A 20,576-nucleotide genomic window follows, 5' to 3' on the forward strand; every position below is an offset into this window, starting at 1 on the left:
GCGACCCTGTTTCTACCATTTTGTTGACAGCTTTGAGAGTAGTGAGACTTGTGACGCAGTCGATTCTCGCAACGCCACTCGTACTTTTATTCTAGCATCTCCTTGAATAAAGCACTGAACTCTGTTTTGCTTGAAAATCCATCAAAATTCCGGAACAAGAGAGGTAACCATAGATTTTTATTCTTTTTATTGTTATATTGCCTAGAAAACAAAACAAAAAATACTATAGTACGTTGTATGTTTCGTGACGCTATGAGCTGGCGAGCCAAGATGGCGGTTAATTGCAGCTGCTAAATTTCAGCCTCTGTAAAGGCTTATATTTGAATATCAGGATCTTTCATTCCTTTTAGAATGTCGCGCCATCGTGAATGGGATTTGAAATGCAAAGTTTATGTTGGCAATCTGGGCAACAATACAGCTAGAGGTGACCTGGAAGCATCCTTTAGCAAATATGGAGCCCTGAAAAATGTTTGGGTTGCTAGAAATCCTCCTGGCTTTGCATTTGTAGAATATGAGGACCCAAGAGATGCTGAAGATGCAGTTAGAGCCATGGATGGATCGTGAGTCACAACAATATTTCTAAGAGTATCTTGTACAGGCATCTAATTCAAACGTGTTTCTTTCAGGAGAATTTGTGGTTCTCGTGTTAGGGTAGAGATGTCATCCGGCAGAGCTAGGGAAAGAAATGGACCAAGAGGAGGTGGAGGAGGCGGCGATCGCGGCGGTGACCGCTCCCGCGGTGGCCCGCGTGGCGGTGCCGACTTCCGCGGAAGGTATAGTTAAATTCAGAAATGTTAACTTTAATTGGAGTTCAATCATGTTTTATTACATCAATATTTATTGGAGCTGCTTATTTAAATCCAAACCTATTGCTTTCACAGGATATTTTCATTTGATTTACTACCCCACTACCCTATCCCACCAGCAATAGTATTTGGTTGAAAAAAAAAATAACAGATCCCCTCTTTGTTTCTGGTCGACTTTACCGACTGCGGCACATGTCTGCCTGCGACAAATCAACAACCACAAGTCTATCCCTTGTCGTCCACCAACTCAGCTCAGCTCAGCACCGTCCTCAGCGCCATTCTTTTTTCTTGGCGGAGCAAACAAACAGAGCATAGCCAGCTTTCGTCCATCCGTCCACACCCACACACCAGCTACCTCCAGGCTGTCTACGCGGGCGAGTAGAGAAATCTACCACCTCGATCAGCTCTTGATTTTCGCAAGGGAAACAGAATATCACTCACTTGAGGGGCAGGGGGCAAGTCACGGCCGAGGTCGCCTGTCAGCGCGTTTCTTCACCACCAACCCCAGAATTTTATTGGGGTCACGCCCAATCGTTCAGCCCACCGACCACCTACCACCAGTCACAAAATTTCATCAAAAAATATTTCACCAACACTTCTCTTCCAACACAACTCGCAACCTCCCATCGCTTCTCTCCTACTCCTACTGAACGAAACGGGTATTTTACATTCTCAAACCTGAAAAAAAGCCCAAGAAAATTTGACACGTCAGATTTTTTTTTTCTTCTCTCTTTAAAGCAAGAAACTTTTATGAAATTTCTCTTTTTTTTTTTTTGGAATGTAAGATTGGTTGGATCCTTTTACTTTTTTATTTATTCCTTTTTTTTTTTTAATCCGTCGCTCTGCATTGCTATTGAACCTTTGTCTCAACTTTTTCGTTTTCTTTCAAAAATAACTAAAAGGTCCCGATCGCCCGTACGTCGTCGTCCCACCCGCAGCCCATCGCGCTCTCCTCCACCACGGCGCCGAGCTTCGCGCTCCTTCTCTCGCGAAAGACGGTACCTTAAATAAGTGAAAAAATTATCCAAGAGTTTTAATGTTACTTCTTAGATATTACTAGATCCCGCTCCAACAGCTATGGATACGACCGTGAAAAGGATTAAAATCCAAATTGCTTCGTCAACATTACATTTGTTTCATTCACTGTTGAACGTTCTCATTTCCGTTTGTCCTGGACAGGATTCTATTGAATTAAAATGGGTTTGGTTTATACAAAGCTCCAATTTCATTTTTGCTAGTAAAAACCCGTTTTTTCTCCATTATTCGACGTATGCTATGGTAAATAGAACTTGTCGAACACACCAAATACAATGGTTTCAAAAAAACATTTGTCTGTCCATAAAATATATTTTGCCTTTCCCATCCATTCCTCAGCTGTTGCAATGAGGAAGTAAATTGGTTTCAATAAGTGTGGAATGAAAAGTTTATAATGTTCATTTACACACAGAATTTTAACTTGTTTGGAACAGTTCTTTGTATTCCCACCCCAACTTTTTTGTGCAGTCTTAATGGTCGTGATGCTTCAATTCTTCCTATGCCATACGGATGCTTTGGATGATTTGAAACACAGCTGGGGAATAAAATAAATAAGAAATGATTGGGTGAAATAAATTTAACCTTTAAGATTATCCTCACCTGATCCACAGACAACAAAGACGAACAATCCCAAGAGCCAGGGACCAACAGGGGAGGAATCTTCATTTGATTTCTAAATTTCGTAGAGAAGAATAAAGTTTGTCAGATTGTTGTTTCTGGAACAAAAATAGTTCATGGCAATAATAATTCAAAATAATTATATGACATTGGTGTTGCTGAGAAAAGGATAAGTCACGAATAGATTGAGGTCAATGCACCTAAGTCACAACGCAATTCGACAGACAGAAACAGATAAACAACAAATTACTTACGCTTGATTTGGGCACATTTCCTCTCATGGTGACGTATTTGCTGGCTTTTTCGTTAGCTACCTTCATTCTTTGAGAAGCCACCATTTTCAGAAATAGTACGGCGATCGGTGTCTGAGAAAAACAAATGGAAAACACGACAGCTGGATAGCTCGGTCCAACGCAAAAAGAACCTGTCGATGAGCAACGCTACGCGACCAGGCCACAGCGAGAGAAAAACCGAAAAGACTGCAAAACGTCTACCTACGTGTCAAATCCCACATTGTTGCCATACAAGATCATAACTGACGCAAATGTAATTCAATTATTTGATAATCTGAATTGTAAGTCAAAATAGTTTTTTTATTCACTAAATTTTAAATTAGATAAAATATACTTAACAAACATAATAAGATTTACACAAATTCCAAGCCAAACTGAATGAGTCTCCGCCCACGTGGACACGCCTCCTTCAAGAGAGGGCGAGCAAAGGCTTCTGGTGTGTAGCGCATGTTTCAAATTAGTAACCAGTGAGCGATAGTCGTGTCAGGTATTACGAGAACAAACCTTCGTTCGTGACTTGAAGTGATTGTTAAGTGTGCACCATTGTTTCTATCCAACGTTTTGACGGTGGATTGGTAACTTAAGTGGAATTAGTAGTCGATCAACTCGATCCCCGAACAGTCACCGGATAGCACACAGGTAAACTTCAATTCTATCTAGCATTTAAATGGACATGTTTAGAACATGGTATCCGTTTTTCATCCTGCAAAGAAAGAGAGAGAAAAAAACAGGATGAAGGATCAAGTTGGTTAGATTTTCTCATCGTTTTCTACAGTCCACAAATATATTCACATGACAATTTGGGCGACGCTGTGTCGCCCATTTTTCCACAGTCGGCCGTTTATTGTGGTTGTATTATAAAACTGACTTCCCCTCACACTCACTCCAAGGGAGTAGTTTTTTTTTTAAGGGCACCCTCGCTGTGAGTGTATATTCACTTGCATTCACACACTCTGTAACGTTGGAAGACCTTTTCTTTGCACCCGTCATCAACCCCCCTCCCCCATCTCCCCTCTGACGGCTGTACATGTGAGCCTTCTACAATTTTCACCTGCGAGGTGGGCTACTGTAGTACAATTTCCGGTTTCCGTTTACTTCTCCTGCCCCCCGGTCCTCTTTTGTTTTTCTTGTGCGTTTCTGAATATCTTTATTTTCTCCCCCCACCTTTTTTAAACTTCAAAATTATTTTTGATTCCGAAATTTTCTTCTTCACGTTATACCGATTGGTCATGCTGAACAGCGTCGTCGACCCATCAAATTTCTCAACACGCCGAGAGAAAACGTAGCTGCAGGTTTAGATTTTTTTAGTCCTTTTTTTCCCTGAGGGGAAATTATTCACGAATTTCCGTCGACGCAGTTTCCTTAAGTGGCCGACAATGGCATCCGCTTCTGGTAACAGTTGGACATTAGCGATTCATTATTCATTGAACAGGATATGGCCGACGCTGCTGATGCCGAGCGTATTCACACAATTAACGCACAACCCAACGTTTGCAACACGGGCTGAGCAAGTCTCGATGGCACAAAGACCGGATGCTTCTGAAGCTTACGGCTCATCGACCATATTGTTCCCAGTGTCATTGACTGTTTAATGGTCAATTAAAGTTTATAAAATGATGGGCTGGCAGCGATTTCTGGTGTTCTTTTATAGCCGCGTGAATTAGTAACCAAAGAACAATGCGATTTAGACTTTGCGTCCACCAGCAGGTGGTATGCCGAAATAGCTCAGTTGGGAGAGCGTTAGACTGAAGATCTAAAGGTCCCTGGTTCGATCCCGGGTTTCGGCAAATCTTTTTTCCTCTCCTACTTTCATTAATGTTTTCACTGAAAACAGAAAGGAATTAGGTTGCCCAGATACGTGTTTTTCTTTCCTTTATTTTTTTTTTGTACTTCAGCTGTTACCACTAGGACAATGGAGAGAATAATTGTTTCGAGATACTGCGTTGGTTGATGTGTGGTAGTAGCGGCGGCAAAGGCGTGCGGTAACGAATGGGAAATTGAGGCCGGGCCGACTTCTTCTTTTTTTTTGGGTGAGCAATGTTTAGCCCGCAGACGTCATAAAGAAAAAGCTGGTGGGTTAAAAAAAAAAAAAGAAACTACTAGTCTACGTGTTTGCATTTCGAAATTTTTTTTTTTTTTTCCTTTCGGTAAATAGATGGAAGAAAAGGGTGAGAGAATGGCGAAGTTTAATAGTTTGGTTCTCTAACGGTAGGTCGTCACATCTCATTGAATCTATTCCAAACTGAGCAAACAATCCCCCCCTCCTCCGAAAAAAAAAGGAATGAAGAAAAAGATTCGGAAATGTTGTCGTGTTTTCCTTGAAGCCGCTTCTATGTCGCGGTCTATTTCTCCTCGTTATGCACGCCGAAGCAAACAAGAAGAATGGTGTGCTATGGTACGTACAGTGTTTGCAAAGGAATGAAAAAACCTATTGACGATTTTTCTTCTTTCATCATGGCAACAATTTCAGCTCCATAAACCACCATGGAGTCACAAGTCCCGCGGTTCTTTTTGAAATTCAATTTGTCAGCGTGAATAGCACACGCTGGATCGAATTTCCAGGGCACGGTGGGCCCGCCGCACGTCACAAAAGAAGAACTAAAGTTGTCATCATTTCCTCTCTTTCTTTTGACTTGATGGCGACAAAGAAAGACAAAACAAAAAACAAAAAAACAGATTAGACGTACAGAAAGAATGTCGGATTAGATTTGGGGCTGCAGGTCGCCGTTGATTGCGTTTGGAGGTCAGTGTCTTATATCTTACCTGAAGAGTCGTAAGATCCTCGATCACGAAATAACGAACTATTGCGGTCGTCAACTCCACCCCAAACAATGGACTGTTTGTGCGGTTTTATACAGTAGGCTACACTTGATACTACTGTTTCTAACGGTCTTGACGTTCGGCTTGATTCTCCAACAGACAAATCCTATTTTGTTTGTTCAAGAAAAGTCCAACGGAAATCTTTTTTTCCGTTTTAGGATAGCACGTCCTCAAGTGCAAGGCCGGCCATAAAAAAAAACAAACAAAAAGACATAGCATTAGCGATTTGCCGGACCATTTCCTGTTTTGGATCATCAGGTACCGTTTGGTATAGAGCTAGGGCCGATAGCGCCCCCCCCCCCACTTTTTTTTGTTGAAATATTTTTCTTTTTAGCCACAAACAAATGTTGATATAGGAAGCAAGCGCTGACAACAGGATGTTGTGCTTATATTTCGAGGTCTTCCCCTCTTCCATTTACTTTTGACAACAAGTCCTGTTAAATCGATACTTACACCAAACAGCACACGCCGCTTTAATTCTGGTTCTTCTCTTTTTCTTTCTTTTTTTAGGGGTTTAGGAAGGGATCAGTGACTAATAGCTCAGGTGTTTTGTTTGTTTTTTCTTTGGCGTTGGCCTTACGAAGAAAAAACAAGACCGGATGAGCCATCTACCGGAATGACACAATGAAAACATTCCGCCCTTATTTGTCATGGATACCCTTCACCTTCCTTCTATTATTAGCTCAATTTGCATCGGCTCAAGGTAAGAAAAAACAAATAGCCTTCGACGGTAGATCTTTGTTAGTGCCGGATGAAAATAAATGCACTTAATTGGTGGACGTTGTGTTATTGCGTGTGCAGACAATCGATGTTTCCTGATTGGTGGAGGATCGGCCGAGACCTTTTTCGTCAGTGAAAATGCCACAGTCGGTTCCGTTATCGGTATACATAATAAAGTATTTCAAAATGCTGGTACATTGTTGAAAACTGTTTTTCTTCTTGTTTTCCTCTACCTGACAAAAAAAAAAAAATTGTTTCCCGTTGGGCAAAACAAAAACATTCCCGCTGCCCCCCAACAAAAAATGCGCACACACACGACGCGAAACACAGGTGTTTTACGGATTGCGGGCGATCCGAGTGCCGATGGCGATATCACCATGCGCCTAGAGGCCAGCAATGAAACAGTCGTCTCCATTGACACGCACAGCAAGAATCTCACGCTTATTAAAGCTCTGGACAAAGAGGTAATTAACCCATATATTTTTAAGACGGAAAAAAAAAAAAAAGAAAAACATCTACTCCACCCCCGGAACTCTTTTCGCATACATACACACACACTTATGTGCAACGATGGTTATTATTGCAGGGTCTGACCGGCCCTGCCCAGGTGATGACACGAATTACTTGCGAGCGTCGTGGTCCCAACGCCGAACTAGTAATCAATTTTCTCTTTTTACTACTACTATGTTACTTTGCTATCCCCATCCCCACCCCCCTCATTTAAGAAAAACAAAAAGCAACTAAAATAACATTTGTATCTTTTGCCTACGACACAAACTGTCATTACGTGAATAGAGTTTAACGATTCCAGTCAACATTCGTGTGACGGACGCCAACGATAATTCGCCCATTTTCCGCAATTCGACCTATTTCATCAACATTTCAGAGGTACAATTTGCAAAAGATAAGAAAGAATTCAATCTAATTTAATAATACCCTTCCCTATTCAATTGAATTGAAACACACACAAAAAGTCAACGATAGTCGGTTCAGTCGTTTTGCAAGGCATTCAAGCGCTGGATGCAGATCAGCCTGGGCCTTATTCAACTGTACAGTACTCTATTCTAGCTGGGCCTTATTCGGTACGTCATTTCTACCGCCACATTGTTTAGTGGCACTGTTTCGAATGTAATTGCAGCTCCTTCTAATGGTCCATTATGACTTATTAGGACGTACTTGGATTCGCTAGCAGCTTGGAGGGTACCCTAGTATTAAAGAAAGCTGTCGATTATGAAACACTGAAACATTTCAAAATCGCAATCAGAGCGCAGGTCTTTTTCTTCTTCAGTTTGAGAGCGAGAAATCATTAAAGTTGCACACCTTTCCAATCTAACATAATCTTATTTGTGTAAAAAAAAAATTAAAAAAAATTTTAGGATCAGGGACAACCTCCTCTATACACGGACGCTGTGGTTAGCATCGACATAAACGACGCCGACGACCAGAACCCACTGTTTGGCCAGTCACGATACTGGGCTCATTTACCCCAGCCCGCTCAAAAAGTGAGATTCTTACACCTATTACACAAATTAATAATAATTCCTAACAGGTACGATGCTATGAGAAAGAGAGAGGGGGGAGCAACCTAGATAACTAAGAGAAATTTGAAGATATAAAAAAAAAAAAAAGTTTGTTCTCACCACACACACACGAAAAGAGATGTAGAAAAGCCAACACACTTTCGATTTTCTCCGTCGTTTTCCCTAGGGAATCGGTCTAGAAATCCGACCGGAACCGATGCGCGCCGTCGATCAGGATGCCGGAATCAACGCGTCTATTCGTTATGCCTGGAACGCCGGTATGGCCATCCTTTCCTTTTTTTTCTTGTTAAACTGAAAACCCACAAATTTCACAGTTAAATTTAGACACGAAAAATAATTGTTTCTTCTTTGTTTTTTCCCATACATCAATTAAATGACGAACAACAGGAGGAGCAGAGTACCAAGATTTCTTTCTTGACCCATTAAACGGTTCCGTCTATCTGAATCGGAGTTTAGAAGATAACGAGCTAGTCCAGCCTGTCATTCTCGTCGTCAAGGTATTATCCTTATTCAAATTCAATCGGCATTTATCTGATTTCAAATTAAATGTTTTTATGGCAAAAAACAAAAATAAATAAAAATAAAAAAGGCTCACCAAGTTGATAACCTCGACCGTTACGCATTAACCACTTTAACCGTTAGCCGGAGTTGGTCGTTTTCACCTCAATTGCAATACCTCCAACGACGCTACTCGGTTCAAGTACTGGAGAATGTCCCGGTCGAAACCATCATTTTGGCCATGGCCATCAACAAACCCATCGATCAGGTTGGTATAGTCTCTTCGTCTTCTTGTTGTTGTTGTTGTACAGTTGCAAAGGCGCCTACGCACCAAACATCACCGCAATTACTCGTTGAGCAAAAGAAAGATCTAAACGTTGTTGAATAGCCGTTGTGTTTGCCTTACGGGGATGATGAATCTTTCGCTTCTCATTTAAGACCATTCGCTTCGTAATGGAAAGTCACAATGGAACGGATCAAGCCTTCAGTGTCGATAAGATGGGCGAAATCAAGTTGGAACGCGCGTTGGATTACGAAGCACAGATGACTCACCACTTCGTTGTATGGGTCACGGATGGACTAACGGTATTGTTCACTACATCGCACCGTATCATTCGATTAGTTACCGTGAAATGTTTGCAGAATGATACGGCGACGGTTGAGGTTACCGTCCTGGATGTCAACGACTGCGATCCGCGTTTCGATTTGGCCGAATACGAATTCATTGTCAAAGAGTCGGCCTTGCCCGTCGGCTCCATCATCGGACACATCCGCGCAGATGACGGCGATGCAGCCGACCGTGTTACTATACAATTAAAAGGACCAGAATCCAGGTGGAATTTTTGTTTGTTTGTTACTCTCAATTTTTTTTTTCTTACCTTTTTATTGATTCATTTGATTACATCTTAAAACCAGGGCGTTTAATGTGCATGAGAACGGAGACGTCATTTTCAGCGATCCGTCAGCTCTCAATTCGACAGTTATTCATCTGATGGCGGTGGCACGCGATTCCGGCATTCCTCCTCGACAGGTAAACATCGCATAAAGGATACCTGTGAAGATAAAACCTAATCAACTATTACAATTGCACACACACACACACACAAAATAGACGTCTGTTCCTGTCAAGATCAACTTACCAGTCGATTTCCTGATGATGAACGGAAGCGGCATTACTTTATCCACCGCCGACGGCAGTGGGCTATTGTTAATCATCTTGGGAATATTGCTGGGCATTTTATCTCTCATCATCTCTGGTCTGGCCGTCTACCTCTGTCAATAGTAGGTTTTCTAATCTCATCCACAAATTCATAAAAACGCAAATTTCAAGCCTTGCTTCCAACAAAATTGAACAGCAAACGGAAAAAGACCCAACCCAGTCCTTTAACGGTTGTCCAGCCGCAACCTAAAGTCAGTGTCGGTGGACTTTACAGCGGCGACACTTCAACGCCCATCACGGCGACCCTACGCCGCATTCCCATCAATCCCCTTGCCAGGCCGTCTTGCCGCCGCGTGGTGCCCATTCAGAGTCCGACTCTGAGCACCGTCCACAATTCACCACCTCCTCCACCAATGCCACCACCTACTCCCCCACCCAGGCAGCAGCAGCAGCAACAGGCGGCTAGCAATCACCACCACAATAACAAGATCTCTTCCAGCGGCAGCGGCAGCAACAACAACGAACAGTCCCCGCCACCAGCGCCCTGTCCGCACCATCCGCGAACTTTCTTGAGCAGCAGTCAACCGGGCGCCTGGCCGACTGACGCCTCATTACCCAGAAGGATCAAGAAACTCAGTTGGGAAGACGAGTTCAACGTCTTCTTCTAAAGAGAGAGAAAAAAAACAAACAAAACAATCTGTGAGGGGAAGAGATAAAAACAGATTACATGAAAAAAGTCAACGAATTTTTAACCACATATGAAATTGAATCACATATTTTTCCTTTTGCCGTGTACAGTGATGTATAACCAAATTGTGGATTTCCGCATGTTTTGTCTCTATTAAACAATCCGATATTTCAACATTTTAACTTGTCCTGTTTCTTCAAATCACGTCTATTCAGAGAAAAATCAACGTCTTTGCATCAAAGACATTAACGACGCACTATATAAAATTATAAATAAGACGACCAGTTTCCGAGCACTCTTCAAAGGATCGTTTGATTTCTTTTGTCTTTTGCGATTTTGAATAAAAGAAAGTTGCCATCGATAAAAATTGGGAAGTTGTTGCCATCAAATGGGCGAGCTGGGAGCTGCCAAACGCAGATGAAAGGTGACTTTGTTGGCAGAGAAACGGGAGTAGCTGTTGTCAAAGTAGACGTAATAAAGTCCAGAGAGGGGCAATTCAGCCTGCCCGCACACAAAATCCTCTTCCGATTTATGCAGAGCTGTTTCGACGATCACTCGCGTTAAAGAGTCATCGCCTTGATTGCCATCCTCAGCTCCCACAACAGCGAACGCGATGCTCTGAGAAGTAACCGAATGTTTAGTACTTCCATCTATTGGATAACTCAAGTTCGCGTTTGATCTATTCACCCTCGGATCGGTTTTGAATTTCCAATGGAGAGTGCAAGCAGGCCGTTCGACCTGGATCGGAATCCGATAAATCATTCCTGCGCTGACGAAGGATTCAGACGGGACAGTTTCATCTACCACATCATGAACCAACGAAGTGAAAGTGCGTACGGCTGCCGTGCGGATGTTTTTGCTTCAAAATGAACAACAATTCGTGAATAATGAGCCGGGTGGCGCCAAATAAAAGAAAAATGAATTAACTGTTTAAAAATATAATTACTTAATAGGGCCATTCTTAGGGCTGCTGTAAGGACTCGAGTCGTTGAGGGATTGAACAATCTCATCGTCGCTGATGACGCTGAATCCAGCGCAAGGTTCCGCCAATGTCCCACCATCGGATTGTGGCTGTTGAACGACAACTGGTTGAGTATTCAGATCTATAGCTTCCGGGGGCTCAGCCAGTGGGAGTTCGCTCAGCTGGGCAGTGGCGCCCGGTTGGCTAAACTGTCGATGGATAGCAAAACATTCGTGACATGTACGCGTGGGTCGCGAGCTGGAAGCAATTTTCAGCCAATAATCAGAACAAGAATGGCAAAAGATGCGACCACACAAGCGACAATGATGACGGCGGACAAAAATGGTGAAACGAGACTGACAGCTCTGACAATCACGAATAGATCCATCAGCTACCCATTGGTCTGTCGCCTGAATCCTTTGTAAATGCAAAAGTCGGTCACTGCGCTGCCACAGACAATCCTTTTCCCTTTTGGGTTTCGAGAGAAATCGGTTAAGCACCAGAAATCAAAGAAAAATTAGAAACTTTTTGGATACTTGATGAGTTGGACGATTTTGTCACGCAACATGAGCGATTCTTCCCGCAACAATTGATTGTCAGACCTGGCTTGAGATTCAGCTTCTTGACAGCATTTGAATTTCTCTTGCAACTCTATGTACGATGTCCTCAATTGATCCATTTCCGCAACCGTCTAGAAATTTTAAATTCTATACGCTGATTTAAAGCACAAAACGTTAAAAAACAAAAAAAAAAAACAGTTGATCGACTCACGGAGCGGATTTCATTGACTAAACCTTCGCATTCTTCGTTTCGAGTCATCAAAGAGAGTTCCATTTGCCGGAATTGAGCATCCAATGACTGGCGTTCTTCCTGATTGCGACCTGTCAATGTGCTCAACTGGAGCTGCAACGATCCAATCAGCTGGCCATTATCTGCTAATTGAGTGAGAGCCAATTTGAGTTGTTCCTCCTGTTGCTGGTAGGCCTGAAGAAGAAAATTCCAATGCTTCATGGATGAATAACAATAACCATTGATTTCGATTGACTCGATTTCTTTCGTCTCTCATTCAAACATCTTAATTACCTGATTTTCTTTCTCTTTTTCCAACTGACGAGTCGTTTGGTCGAATTTGATGGCTTTCAGTTCTTCCGTTACGACCGCCAATTGGCGATCTTTCTCCAGAATCACTCGTTCGGCATCTTCCCCCTAAAAACCGGCAAACATTTTCATGAGAAATTGTTGGGCAACTAACGACAAGCAGATTCGCCCAAACTAGCATTTAAAAATTCCACATTCCGTTCGGTTATCAAACACACGACAAAGATTGAAAGTTAATTCGGAAGAACTAGCGGGGGATGCAGAACAAAAGCATCACTCCATGCAGGGCTCACTTGATCGACCACTTTTTCAACCAAACTCTCCGGCGGGGCAGACATTGTTGGAGAAGACGGTTGTTCTTCTTTGATGGAATAATGCTGATGAAGATTTGCAAGTCGGCTAACCAACGCAGCATTCCGGCTAGTGGAATTGACGAGTTTGGCGTAAAGAGAGCGACATTGCTGCTCCATCAATTGCAAACGTTCTTCTCTTCCGTCTGCTGAAGTCGATGATTCCGGTACAGGCAATTCATCATCGTCGGTTACTACTTGATTAGGAACAATGTCCGACACTAAATCGATAGGAGGAACAAAGGCTGGTTGTTCCCTTTCCACCTCAACTTGTTCTGGTTCTACTTCCTTCTGTGCAATCGCCGTTGCGCCCGTCACTTTCCGACCGTCCAATTCGTTTCGAAAGGACTGCCATTCTTCTTGATTGGCGTGATTCTGGTTGCGAATACGGTCCCATTGCTGTTTGGACACTTCCAATTGTTCTTTTAAACTGTTGAGAAGTTTTCGTTTCTCCTTCAAATCGTAGCGCATCACCGATTCGTCCGTCTGTAATTGACTTGCCTGTGTCTTCAGTTTGGAGAACCAGACCCAGGTTTGATCTAACTGGCTCGTCACTGTCGACAGCTGATGATCGTGTTGTGCTAAGGCCCTCACCAGCGACATGTTAGCCTCTTTGATGGCATCTAATTCTTTGGCGGCTGTCTGCTGGGCGCTCAACAGCTCCTTCAGTTTTTTGCCCAGCTCTTCGGCTCCTTCCAATTCTTTAATAGAGTCTAGTTTAATATCATCCATATGCTCGATTTGGGCCCAGTCAAGAGCCAATTTTTTCCATTTCTTGAGTTGCAATTCCGTCGCAGCCATTTCGTTGGCCATCTTACGTACCTCCCCCATAACGATAACCTTTTGCAATTCCTGTCGTTCTTTTAACGCATCCACTTTAGCCTCGGTGGAAACCAACTGAGCCTTGAGCAATTCAACCTCTCCATCTCGGGCGGCCAGCATCTTCCTGCCCAGTGCTTCCGCCTGTCGCAAACTTTCAAGTGTTTGTGGGCTCACCTGCTTGTGGGCTAGTTCCAAGCGTCGCTCCAATTCAATTGTCTTTTCTTGGTACTGACGTCGTTCCACCTCCATCTGTTCCCGGTCCTTTTTTCCATTTTCTCTTTCCTAGAAAAAAAAAAAAATGTCTAGCAATGGACACTCAAAATGAGAACTAATCAACATAAACCTCGCCCAACTGTCTGCAAAGAGAATCCAATTGAATTTTTAATTCCTCTTTATCCTCCGTAATTTGGCGTATGGTAGAAATAAGCCGACTGATTTCATGCGGATCCGGCGGCGGAGACGGACTACTCGAGCCAATGCTACTGGTCATGGTTGAGTTTAACGGGCCAGTGCACAAAGGCGAAGTCAGTTCACTGTGAAAGCTATTGACGCTCTGCATTTAAAAATTCGAGTAAATAAAACGCGAAAAACACACACACACATGAGAAAGAGAATCAAAAACAGCGTTAAACTCTTTTTCGGTGTTTACAACAAACTGGTTCGATCCGGCAGGTAAACTGGGGAGGATACTTACACTCGAGGTCACAAATGTGTGACCTTAAAGATAAGGTCATTGAAACATGGTCTAAATAGCCCCGTCGAGACCTAAGTAATCTCTTGGGGTAGCATGCATGATACTATCTAGTCGAGGACTCGTCACCTTGTTTACGTCCTTACCTGAGATTCTGAGGCGGAGAGTAGACTGAGAGAGAGCCTCGAGGAGGATCGTTGTTGTCTGCTCCAGTTGAAGCTGCCAAACTGCTTCCTGCCGTTAGAACGTACACGGTTACGTTAGCTTCATATTCACACTCGTTTTCTAGCCCTTGCGGCTGCATGACAACACGGCAAGCCGACCTTTAAACTATAAATAGATTACAGTCCCTGTGACGGATGCAACTAGCCAACTCCCCTCCAAATCACAGAGACGCATTTGAGACAAAAAAGTCAGCGACCTTAGCTGCATTACAACGCTAGAAGTACTTGTGGAGCGGCAAGCGGAACAAAAAAGAAACCGAAATCTAGATTACCGAGCAAAAGTAGGCCATCCGACATCCAAATCGAAGCCGGTCGGAGCTAGGTCGTACTGAATGTCGTTGAGTTCATAGAGTGATGAGATAAAACTTGATTTCCAAGTTTGTTGTGAAAATAAAGAATTTGCACTGTAATATTCACTGGTTACATCATCACACAGTGTGCATTGCTGCAAAGTGTCTGCCAGGCATTGATGTACAAGGCAAAATCTGAGAAAAGAACGAAGTTTCCCTGTAGGAGTCTTAAGCTAAAAAAAAATCATAGTTTAAAATCTTAATGTTCAATAAAAAAGTAGCAATCACACCTCAGATAATCCTCTGACGAAATGGATTCCATCGTGATTGGTTTTCAACTTGCTAAGGCACGAATTTATGTAATGCCAAGGACTTCTTGATCGACTAAACACACCAGAACTTTCTAGAAGCAAATGAACGATGAAACCATGTCTTGGTAGTAACTTACTGAAATTACATACGCCTTAGTCCAACATGAAGCAAAAATTCCAACCTGTCGCCAAGACGATGAAGCATGACATTGTCATCATCAATTGGAAATTGTGTGTCATCAAATACGGTCTTTAAACTTTTTACACAATCTACAAGAAACAAACAAAATTTGTAATCCAAATATCAGGGGATCCTGTACATCTACATAGGTTTTTGTACCAAATAGAGCAGAGAGGTTTTTCTCAATACTAGCTTTAAAAACTTCATTATTATCTTGACCTCTGCTCGCCATCGTAAAAATTTTTCATTTAAAAAAACAAAGAATTTCTTTAGATTTAAAATGGGCTGCTCTTCTGAGCGAGCACAGAGTTTCGGCGCCAACGAAACTTACACATGGGACTTCTTTTTTGGTTCGAATATTTCTTGTCCTCATAGTCAGCTGATTTCTTTGGTATTTTGCAGCGTTGCCGAAATAGTAGTGAGCTCGCCGGGTTAGGAATTATTAGCTTATGCCATTGCCTTTTGACTGAGATGACATGAGTTATAACATGAGTCATGAGTTCATGGCTTCATTAGTGTGTATTATGATTCATGAGGTATAATACTCATACCTGCTGTCGTCTCATCTGTCGTCTTTGTCCCGAACTTGGCCCCATGCTGACTTAGCGGTAATTGAGAACATCGTACGTGAACGCTACGTCGTAGAGTTACTCTGTGTAGAGTAGCAAAATGGAAGAATAGGTACGGTGGTAGCGTGGTACAGTCTGTCTTTGGCACAAGAAATAATTCATCCATCCGTAAGCTTTTTTTAAAACAGCTATTTAGCAACATTAAGTGTGCACCACGAGGTTGTTAAACGTTGAACTGCTTCGAACTAATGGGAAAATTCATAACAAAGTTTAAGATCTTTAAATATTGAATTAAGCCCACATAAACTGCCCCAGGAAATGAAGCCGTCGTTCGTCTGCTAGGATTTCAATAAAAGTACAAAACATCGGGCCAGGATAAAATGCGGACGCGGACCGCGGACTGCGGACAGGAGAAACTGCGGACTTTCACCTGCGGACTGGCCCAAATTTTTTGACAGCAGTCCGCAGTTTCTCCACAGGGTAGCTGTCCGCAGTCCGCGTATTATACGGGGATACAGCATTCCATATAGACATGTCTATGCGTTGGTAAGGCAGAAAATTGGTAAGTAAAGTCTTCATTTCATAATAGTATTTAACATTAAAATTTCATGATATATATAGCAGCAAAATTTGACTTGTTTTTACAGGACAAGACAGATCAACCTTATTTTTGTCATGCATTGGCTGTTGTTCGATAACTGTTGCTTTTTAAAAATATGTATGCATGCAACAATTCCAATGAATAAAAATAAAAATGCGCACAGCTCTTAGCAGCTGACTATTTTATTTATTTTTTTCCTATAGGCCAAATCCATTATATTCTATTTTCTTTTATGCACAACTAAGAATTTGAATTAGACAACCGTAGCGCAGTTAAGTCGTCCTTCAGAAGGCGGCAACGTGGTACCAAACTTTGCAAAGAATGGTACCACAAGGAATGTCTTCCAAAAGAACAGCATTATGCCTTTCATGAGTTTTTAAAAACCCCTTGGATACCCCAAATCCTTTTAAGTTTATTACATGTTTTATTTGAATTGTTGTGCCAAGAATTTACCTAGTTAAGAAGTAACCATGTTATATAAACTGTCCTTTACTTTCATATTTTGAATAATGCATATGTTGACTTTTAAATACTATTTTTAGTTTGAAATTTAATATCAGATATGGGCATGGAGTCCGCAGATACCAGTCCGCAGTTTATCCTGTCCGGTCCGCACTTTCAATCGCTCCATGTACGAAACGGTCCGCATTTTATCCCTAAGTCCACGAAAAATCTGTCAAAAAATTTTGGGCCAGTCCGCAGGTGAAAGTCCGCAGTTTCTCCTGTCCGCAGTCCGCGGTCCGCGTCCGCATTTTATCCTGGCCCCAAAACATCCTTAGCTCGGATCAGTGAAGGAAGTTGAGGACACAGTTATTTGAACGGCGAAGGTTTTCCTTGTTGATTCTGTTAAAAATAAGATTTTGGCTAGATTTTTGGATTGATAAAGTTCCTGAGCTATGGACTGCAATAATGGAGTTCCCTCACAGACTTCCACCCTGTCAAGGGCTGAAAAGGCTTTGGTGAAACGAAACGTCAATCGTTCAACGTTAACCACTGCGTACGATATCTAAAACAAGTGATAAGGAAAATTCTACGTATACATTGAAAATTTTGTCTGTATTTTAGACCGGACACTCTTTTTTTTGAGGACTCTGCCACAGAAGACAGTGCAAAGACAAAGAAAGCAAAAAATCAGCCAAGAGGTTCAATTAGCTTGACATTCATTTAGATGATTTACAAATTAAAATGCTGTTATCCAGGTTATGCATTTTGGGCCCTGGTATTTGCCTTGTGTGTTGTTGCATTGGGAAATTTTTTTCTCACTGTAACCATTTTCAGGTATACAAAATAATGGTATATCAAGCTGAATTTCTTCCTTAAAGTTTTTACTCTACAGTGTTCTTCGTGTAACAAAAACAATGGAAAACATTGAAGTTGTTCCTTCCGCGAATCTCTTAAAATTTTTCGGTGAGCTTGAAATGAATAAACTGATTAAACTTGATGGAAAAATCAGTGGTTTTAATGAAAGCCCAGTAACTGTAAACAGTCAAGGATCTGATCTCAACCTTAAGGTAATTAGTAGAACTTCAATTGGAAACTAAATAATAATTTAAAATTTATAGGTGTTGGATGATTTGGAACCAGAGATCAGCATCAGTCAGGATAAAGTTGAATTTCAGAAAGTCGACAGCTTCGAGATATTCGAACCTAGAACAACACCAAAAACCAACGCATTCTCTACCACGTTTCCTAATTTTGGCCTGCCTGAAGGTGTTCTCAACTTACACATCAAGAAAGCAACGGCCAACAGAATCACTAGTAAGCTCGAAGGTTCTTTACTCATACGATCAGAGAAAGCCATCCGAGCGAAAGGTAAAGAAGGAATGAGGATTCGCGGTCGGGAGGTATTATTCAGAGCCGACCAAGATCTCTTGCTGCGAAGTATCAATGGAAGTGTTATACTTAATGGCGCTGATGGTGTAATAATGGATGTTGACACCATGTCCCTTACTGGACGACTTGAAGATCAGAACTCGACGAAAGTGGCCGAGTATAAGTTATGCATCTGCATGCCCGCTGGACAGCTTTTCCGAATTCCTGTTCTAGAAGGCACAGATACCATCAATTGCGATTCTATCGATCTCACTGATGATGATAATCCTTGTGTTTAACTTATAATTTCGCACACAAAAAAACATGTTCTCTAGTCACTAATTGAACTAAACTAGTCATTGTTGTTCACACAAAAAGTCAATACAAAGAAATGTCAAAATCTTTAGATGATCGAATCAGCTTCTTTCTCTGTTGGGGGTGCTTCTTCCACTTCTTCATCTTCGGGTTCTTCTCCAGTCTTTCTTTCATACAGTGTCGAATCGTAGACATTATCTTGGGGAGTGACAACGATGCCATTCCATACCGATAGCTCAGCAGTTGGATCATCTAAAATGGAGAACATGGGAAACGTCAAAGACAAATTTGTAGAGAAATATAAATGTTAACGAGTAACCATTTTTTTGGTCGAGGCCAAGGATGGCATTATATCCACCATGAGAAAGGATACGCAAGAGATTCTGAGCTGTACGACAGAGTAAGTCCTCCTGTTCCATCGTCATTACCATGTGAACGCGAATCGCCCCTACCTCACAAGGATCCAATATTCCTAGAAAGCAATTCGTCGATTTTTAGAAGGTATAACATCATCACTCTGTATTCTATAGGTTGACTCCTTACAAAAGAATTATTATTATTATTGTTTACCACAAGATCCTGGAAGGAAGAATCCGGCTGACAATAGCTGAATGACGCGGCGGAAAGCAAGATTGACAGATAATGCCTGACGATTGGGCGTGTTGAGTACGCTAAAATGAGCCTGACAAATAGAAAAAAGTGAGCCTTAATTTTTAAACTCGTCCATCTAAACTACGTACCAAGAGGTCAATCATCCATGGGCTCAGAGGTTCAAGTCCTTTAATTCGCGTCCTCATGTCACGCAATAGGCGAATCAGAACTTTTACTGAAGTGTGATTAACGTTTTCTTCGAACCATCGGCTAGACATGAATGATCAATATGAATAACCGAAACAACTATCGGGATTTTAGTCAGCGAAAAATTAAAACCCTTACCTATGACGTACGGCAGCTAGGTGAGACTGGAGATATTTCATGTCCAAATGCATTGATGAGCTAATCAATCTAAAATTACGACCAATGGTTGTAATTAACACTCGAACGGTGGCCTTCGTATTTTCAGGTGGGGTTACGCTGAGGATATTGAAACCCCGATCGGTTATCTCAAGTTCGTGCTCTGTGTTGATAGAACAACTCATTGTTTAATTAGTACCTTTTTGTCTAATTGAAAACTAATAGACATGCAGTATGTACTCAGTTGTGCTTGCTGTTTCTGGACTTCCTCCAGAATTTTTGCCCCCAGTGCTCGAATTGCTTCGTGTGTTGGAAGAGTTTTCAAAATAACCACTAGATCAGCCACATTGTGACCACAAACCATTGTGCCTTTTTTGAAAGATCCAACTATTCTCACTTCTTCCAATTGCTAAAGGGAAGAAAATAAAGGACAATTGTTATTACATCTCACAAATCTTGATAGAGACTAGAGTTTTTGAGGAAATTCCCTTACACAAGCTTCAAATGATCCTGGGGCCACAGTGAGTCCCTCAAGAATACCCTGCACTTTTAGGAGGAGTGATTGAATGGATGTCTGTTCGTGTGTAGGAGGAACTAGCTCAGCATGTCGTTTCAATAAAGCCTGGGTGAGATCTTTATCATCAGGTTGTGGTTTGAGTCGTGGGTAAAAGGATTCAGAAACAAACATATCAAATGGCATTCGAAGAATATGAGGACGAGGTTTAAAGCCGGACATATGATGCATAGGCCGTCCACCCATCATCATTGGAGCACCTCCTCGGCGCAACATTCGCATTCTGCCACGACCTCGCATTGTTCTTTCGAATTAAACTGTTAAAATTTGAAATAGCTAGATAGAGAGCACTATGCAACACTCATTAGTTTGAACTCAGCTGAGTTACTATCCGCTTTACCAGACGAATAAAGTCAATAGAGAATAGGCTAGTAATAAATTAACAACAATCGATTACTGCTGACGAAGCATGAGTACCAAACCAACTACCAACTACCAAGTCAAGCAGACATCAAATGGTTGGCATTTTCCCTCAGGCTTGGCGAACCCAACCCACTGATGATAGCAATTTCAAATAAAGTTATGATAAAAAAATTCTATGTAGATTGGGGAGTTTTTATAAAATATTTAAGTTAAAGTGCTGCATAATAATCGAGTTTTTTATTTGAATTTTAAAACTTCTTCGAAATGGCTTCAGGCAAGAGT

General features: G+C 41.8%; 6 protein-coding genes and 1 non-coding gene across 17 annotated transcripts; 4 read left to right on the forward strand and 3 right to left on the reverse strand.

Moving 5' to 3' along the window:
- Nucleotides 1-2: 2 nt before the first annotated feature.
- LOC116923665 (RNA-binding protein 1) lies at nt 3-2,133 on the forward strand. Of its 3 annotated transcripts, none has more exons than XM_032930169.2 (5): nt 3-163; nt 351-560; nt 627-773; nt 1,709-1,804; nt 1,857-2,133. In XM_032930169.2, the coding sequence occupies exons 2-5, from the start codon at nt 352-354 to the stop codon at nt 1,864-1,866; spliced, it is 462 nt and encodes a 153-aa protein (XP_032786060.1). In that variant the 5' UTR covers nt 3-163; nt 351; the 3' UTR covers nt 1,867-2,133. The 3 variants fall into 3 exon arrangements, with proteins under 3 accessions (XP_032786060.1, XP_032786058.1, XP_032786059.1); XM_032930167.2 differs by having other exon boundaries at nt 1,867-2,133; XM_032930168.2 differs by having other exon boundaries at nt 28-163; nt 332-560; nt 1,867-2,133.
- Nucleotides 2,134-2,852, reverse strand: LOC116923661 (stress-associated endoplasmic reticulum protein 2). Its single transcript, XM_032930162.2, has 3 exons — nt 2,714-2,852; nt 2,442-2,514; nt 2,134-2,376 (listed from the first exon to the last, which is right to left on the reverse strand). The coding sequence occupies exons 1-3, from the start codon at nt 2,795-2,797 to the stop codon at nt 2,339-2,341; spliced, it is 195 nt and encodes a 64-aa protein (XP_032786053.2). The 5' UTR covers nt 2,798-2,852; the 3' UTR covers nt 2,134-2,338.
- Nucleotides 2,714-15,877, reverse strand: LOC116923639 (FYVE and coiled-coil domain-containing protein 1). Of its 7 annotated transcripts, XR_006646823.1 has the most exons (20): nt 15,658-15,877; nt 15,438-15,572; nt 15,076-15,195; nt 14,905-15,017; nt 14,597-14,847; nt 14,247-14,334; nt 13,753-13,962; nt 12,531-13,691; nt 12,223-12,345; nt 11,911-12,144; nt 11,676-11,830; nt 11,125-11,607; nt 10,866-11,037; nt 9,471-10,796; nt 9,210-9,383; nt 8,429-9,136; nt 8,198-8,364; nt 5,516-8,124; nt 3,257-3,455; nt 2,714-3,185 (listed from the first exon to the last, which is right to left on the reverse strand). XR_006646823.1 is itself a non-coding variant. In XM_045173815.1 (14 exons), exons 1-14 carry the CDS (start codon nt 15,875-15,877, stop codon nt 10,563-10,565), a joined length of 3,678 nt encoding a protein of 1,225 aa, XP_045029750.1. In that variant the 3' UTR covers nt 10,370-10,562. The 7 variants fall into 7 exon arrangements, 5 of the variants coding, with proteins under 5 accessions (XP_045029750.1, XP_032786012.2, XP_045029751.1 ...); XM_045173815.1 differs by lacking the exons at nt 2,714-3,185; nt 3,257-3,455; nt 5,516-8,124; ... (1 more) ...; nt 8,429-9,136; nt 9,210-9,383 and having other exon boundaries at nt 10,370-10,796; nt 11,911-12,123; XM_032930121.2 differs by lacking the exons at nt 2,714-3,185; nt 3,257-3,455; nt 5,516-8,124; ... (2 more) ...; nt 9,210-9,383; nt 15,438-15,572 and having other exon boundaries at nt 10,370-10,796.
- On the forward strand, nt 4,467-4,539 carry Trnaf-gaa. Its single transcript has one exon. It is a non-coding gene; the product is annotated as a tRNA-Phe (tRNA).
- LOC116923644 (cadherin-related family member 1) lies at nt 6,135-10,354 on the forward strand. 2 transcript variants are annotated; one of them, XM_032930134.2, is made up of 16 exons: nt 6,135-6,275; nt 6,374-6,454; nt 6,623-6,756; nt 6,879-6,947; nt 7,088-7,180; nt 7,267-7,374; nt 7,462-7,563; nt 7,669-7,794; nt 8,000-8,090; nt 8,221-8,330; nt 8,423-8,599; nt 8,770-8,916; nt 8,974-9,164; nt 9,247-9,361; nt 9,443-9,612; nt 9,687-10,354. In XM_032930134.2, the coding sequence occupies exons 1-16, from the start codon at nt 6,197-6,199 to the stop codon at nt 10,156-10,158; spliced, it is 2,265 nt and encodes a 754-aa protein (XP_032786025.2). In that variant the 5' UTR covers nt 6,135-6,196; the 3' UTR covers nt 10,159-10,354. The 2 variants fall into 2 exon arrangements, with proteins under 2 accessions (XP_032786025.2, XP_032786024.2); XM_032930133.2 differs by having other exon boundaries at nt 8,770-9,164.
- LOC116923655 (beta-sarcoglycan) lies at nt 15,778-18,494 on the forward strand. Of its 2 annotated transcripts, none has more exons than XM_032930154.2 (6): nt 15,778-15,843; nt 17,145-17,273; nt 17,342-17,418; nt 17,476-17,554; nt 17,613-17,787; nt 17,839-18,494. In XM_032930154.2, the coding sequence occupies exons 2-6, from the start codon at nt 17,173-17,175 to the stop codon at nt 18,385-18,387; spliced, it is 981 nt and encodes a 326-aa protein (XP_032786045.2). In that variant the 5' UTR covers nt 15,778-15,843; nt 17,145-17,172; the 3' UTR covers nt 18,388-18,494. The 2 variants fall into 2 exon arrangements, with proteins under 2 accessions (XP_032786045.2, XP_032786046.2); XM_032930155.2 differs by lacking the exon at nt 15,778-15,843 and adding an exon at nt 15,892-16,030.
- Nucleotides 18,431-20,389, reverse strand: LOC116923649 (interleukin enhancer-binding factor 2 homolog). Its single transcript, XM_032930141.2, has 8 exons — nt 20,272-20,389; nt 19,851-20,188; nt 19,598-19,766; nt 19,340-19,520; nt 19,144-19,264; nt 18,974-19,085; nt 18,723-18,875; nt 18,431-18,655 (listed from the first exon to the last, which is right to left on the reverse strand). Exons 2-8 carry the CDS (start codon nt 20,169-20,171, stop codon nt 18,492-18,494), a joined length of 1,221 nt encoding a protein of 406 aa, XP_032786032.2. The 5' UTR covers nt 20,172-20,188; nt 20,272-20,389; the 3' UTR covers nt 18,431-18,491.
- Between the last annotated feature and the right edge of the window lie 187 nt (nt 20,390-20,576).

This window comes from Daphnia magna, linkage group LG5 (assembly GCF_020631705.1).
Source record: "Daphnia magna isolate NIES linkage group LG5, ASM2063170v1.1, whole genome shotgun sequence".
Lineage (NCBI taxonomy): Eukaryota > Metazoa > Arthropoda > Branchiopoda > Diplostraca > Daphniidae > Daphnia > Daphnia magna.

What these genes read in the sequence shown, in the direction of transcription:
- LOC116923639 (XM_045173815.1), bottom strand. Translation starts at nt 15,877, where the DNA reads ATGTTGCTAAATAGCTGTTTTAAAAAAAGCTTACGGATGGATGAATTA. An exon ending in TTGAAAAAGTGGTCGATCAA is followed by an intron (nt 12,346 to 12,530) that starts GTGAGCCCTGCA and finishes GCCGGTTTTTAG; the next exon opens with GGGGAAGATGCCGAACGAGT. An exon ending in CCTAAGAATGGCCCTATTAA is followed by an intron (nt 11,038 to 11,124) that starts GTAATTATATTT and finishes TTCATTTTGAAG; the next exon opens with CAAAAACATCCGCACGGCAG.
- LOC116923661 (XM_032930162.2), bottom strand. Translation starts at nt 2,797, where the DNA reads ATGGTGGCTTCTCAAAGAATGAAGGTAGCTAACGAAAAAGCCAGCAAA. An exon ending in GAAATGTGCCCAAATCAAGC is followed by an intron (nt 2,515 to 2,713) that starts GTAAGTAATTTG and finishes TACGAAATTTAG; the next exon opens with AAATCAAATGAAGATTCCTC. An exon ending in CTTTGTTGTCTGTGGATCAG is followed by an intron (nt 2,377 to 2,441) that starts GTGAGGATAATC and finishes TTTATTCCCCAG; the next exon opens with CTGTGTTTCAAATCATCCAA.
- LOC116923655 (XM_032930154.2), top strand. Translation starts at nt 17,173, where the DNA reads ATGGACTGCAATAATGGAGTTCCCTCACAGACTTCCACCCTGTCAAGG. An exon ending in CGTTCAACGTTAACCACTGC is followed by an intron (nt 17,274 to 17,341) that starts GTACGATATCTA and finishes TCTGTATTTTAG; the next exon opens with ACCGGACACTCTTTTTTTTG. An exon ending in CTCACTGTAACCATTTTCAG is followed by an intron (nt 17,555 to 17,612) that starts GTATACAAAATA and finishes TTTACTCTACAG; the next exon opens with TGTTCTTCGTGTAACAAAAA.
- LOC116923649 (XM_032930141.2), bottom strand. Translation starts at nt 20,171, where the DNA reads ATGCGAGGTCGTGGCAGAATGCGAATGTTGCGCCGAGGAGGTGCTCCA. An exon ending in CATGGATGATTGACCTCTTG is followed by an intron (nt 19,086 to 19,143) that starts GTACGTAGTTTA and finishes TCTATTTGTCAG; the next exon opens with GCTCATTTTAGCGTACTCAA. An exon ending in TGGCCTCGACCAAAAAAATG is followed by an intron (nt 18,656 to 18,722) that starts GTTACTCGTTAA and finishes TCTCCATTTTAG; the next exon opens with ATGATCCAACTGCTGAGCTA.
- LOC116923665 (XM_032930167.2), top strand. Translation starts at nt 352, where the DNA reads ATGTCGCGCCATCGTGAATGGGATTTGAAATGCAAAGTTTATGTTGGC. An exon ending in GGTGCCGACTTCCGCGGAAG is followed by an intron (nt 774 to 1,708) that starts GTATAGTTAAAT and finishes AATAACTAAAAG; the next exon opens with GTCCCGATCGCCCGTACGTC. An exon ending in TCCTTCTCTCGCGAAAGACG is followed by an intron (nt 1,805 to 1,866) that starts GTACCTTAAATA and finishes AGATATTACTAG; the next exon opens with ATCCCGCTCCAACAGCTATG.
- LOC116923644 (XM_032930133.2), top strand. Translation starts at nt 6,197, where the DNA reads ATGAAAACATTCCGCCCTTATTTGTCATGGATACCCTTCACCTTCCTT. An exon ending in TCAATTTGCATCGGCTCAAG is followed by an intron (nt 6,276 to 6,373) that starts GTAAGAAAAAAC and finishes TTGCGTGTGCAG; the next exon opens with ACAATCGATGTTTCCTGATT. An exon ending in TTCTAGCTGGGCCTTATTCG is followed by an intron (nt 7,375 to 7,461) that starts GTACGTCATTTC and finishes ATGACTTATTAG; the next exon opens with GACGTACTTGGATTCGCTAG.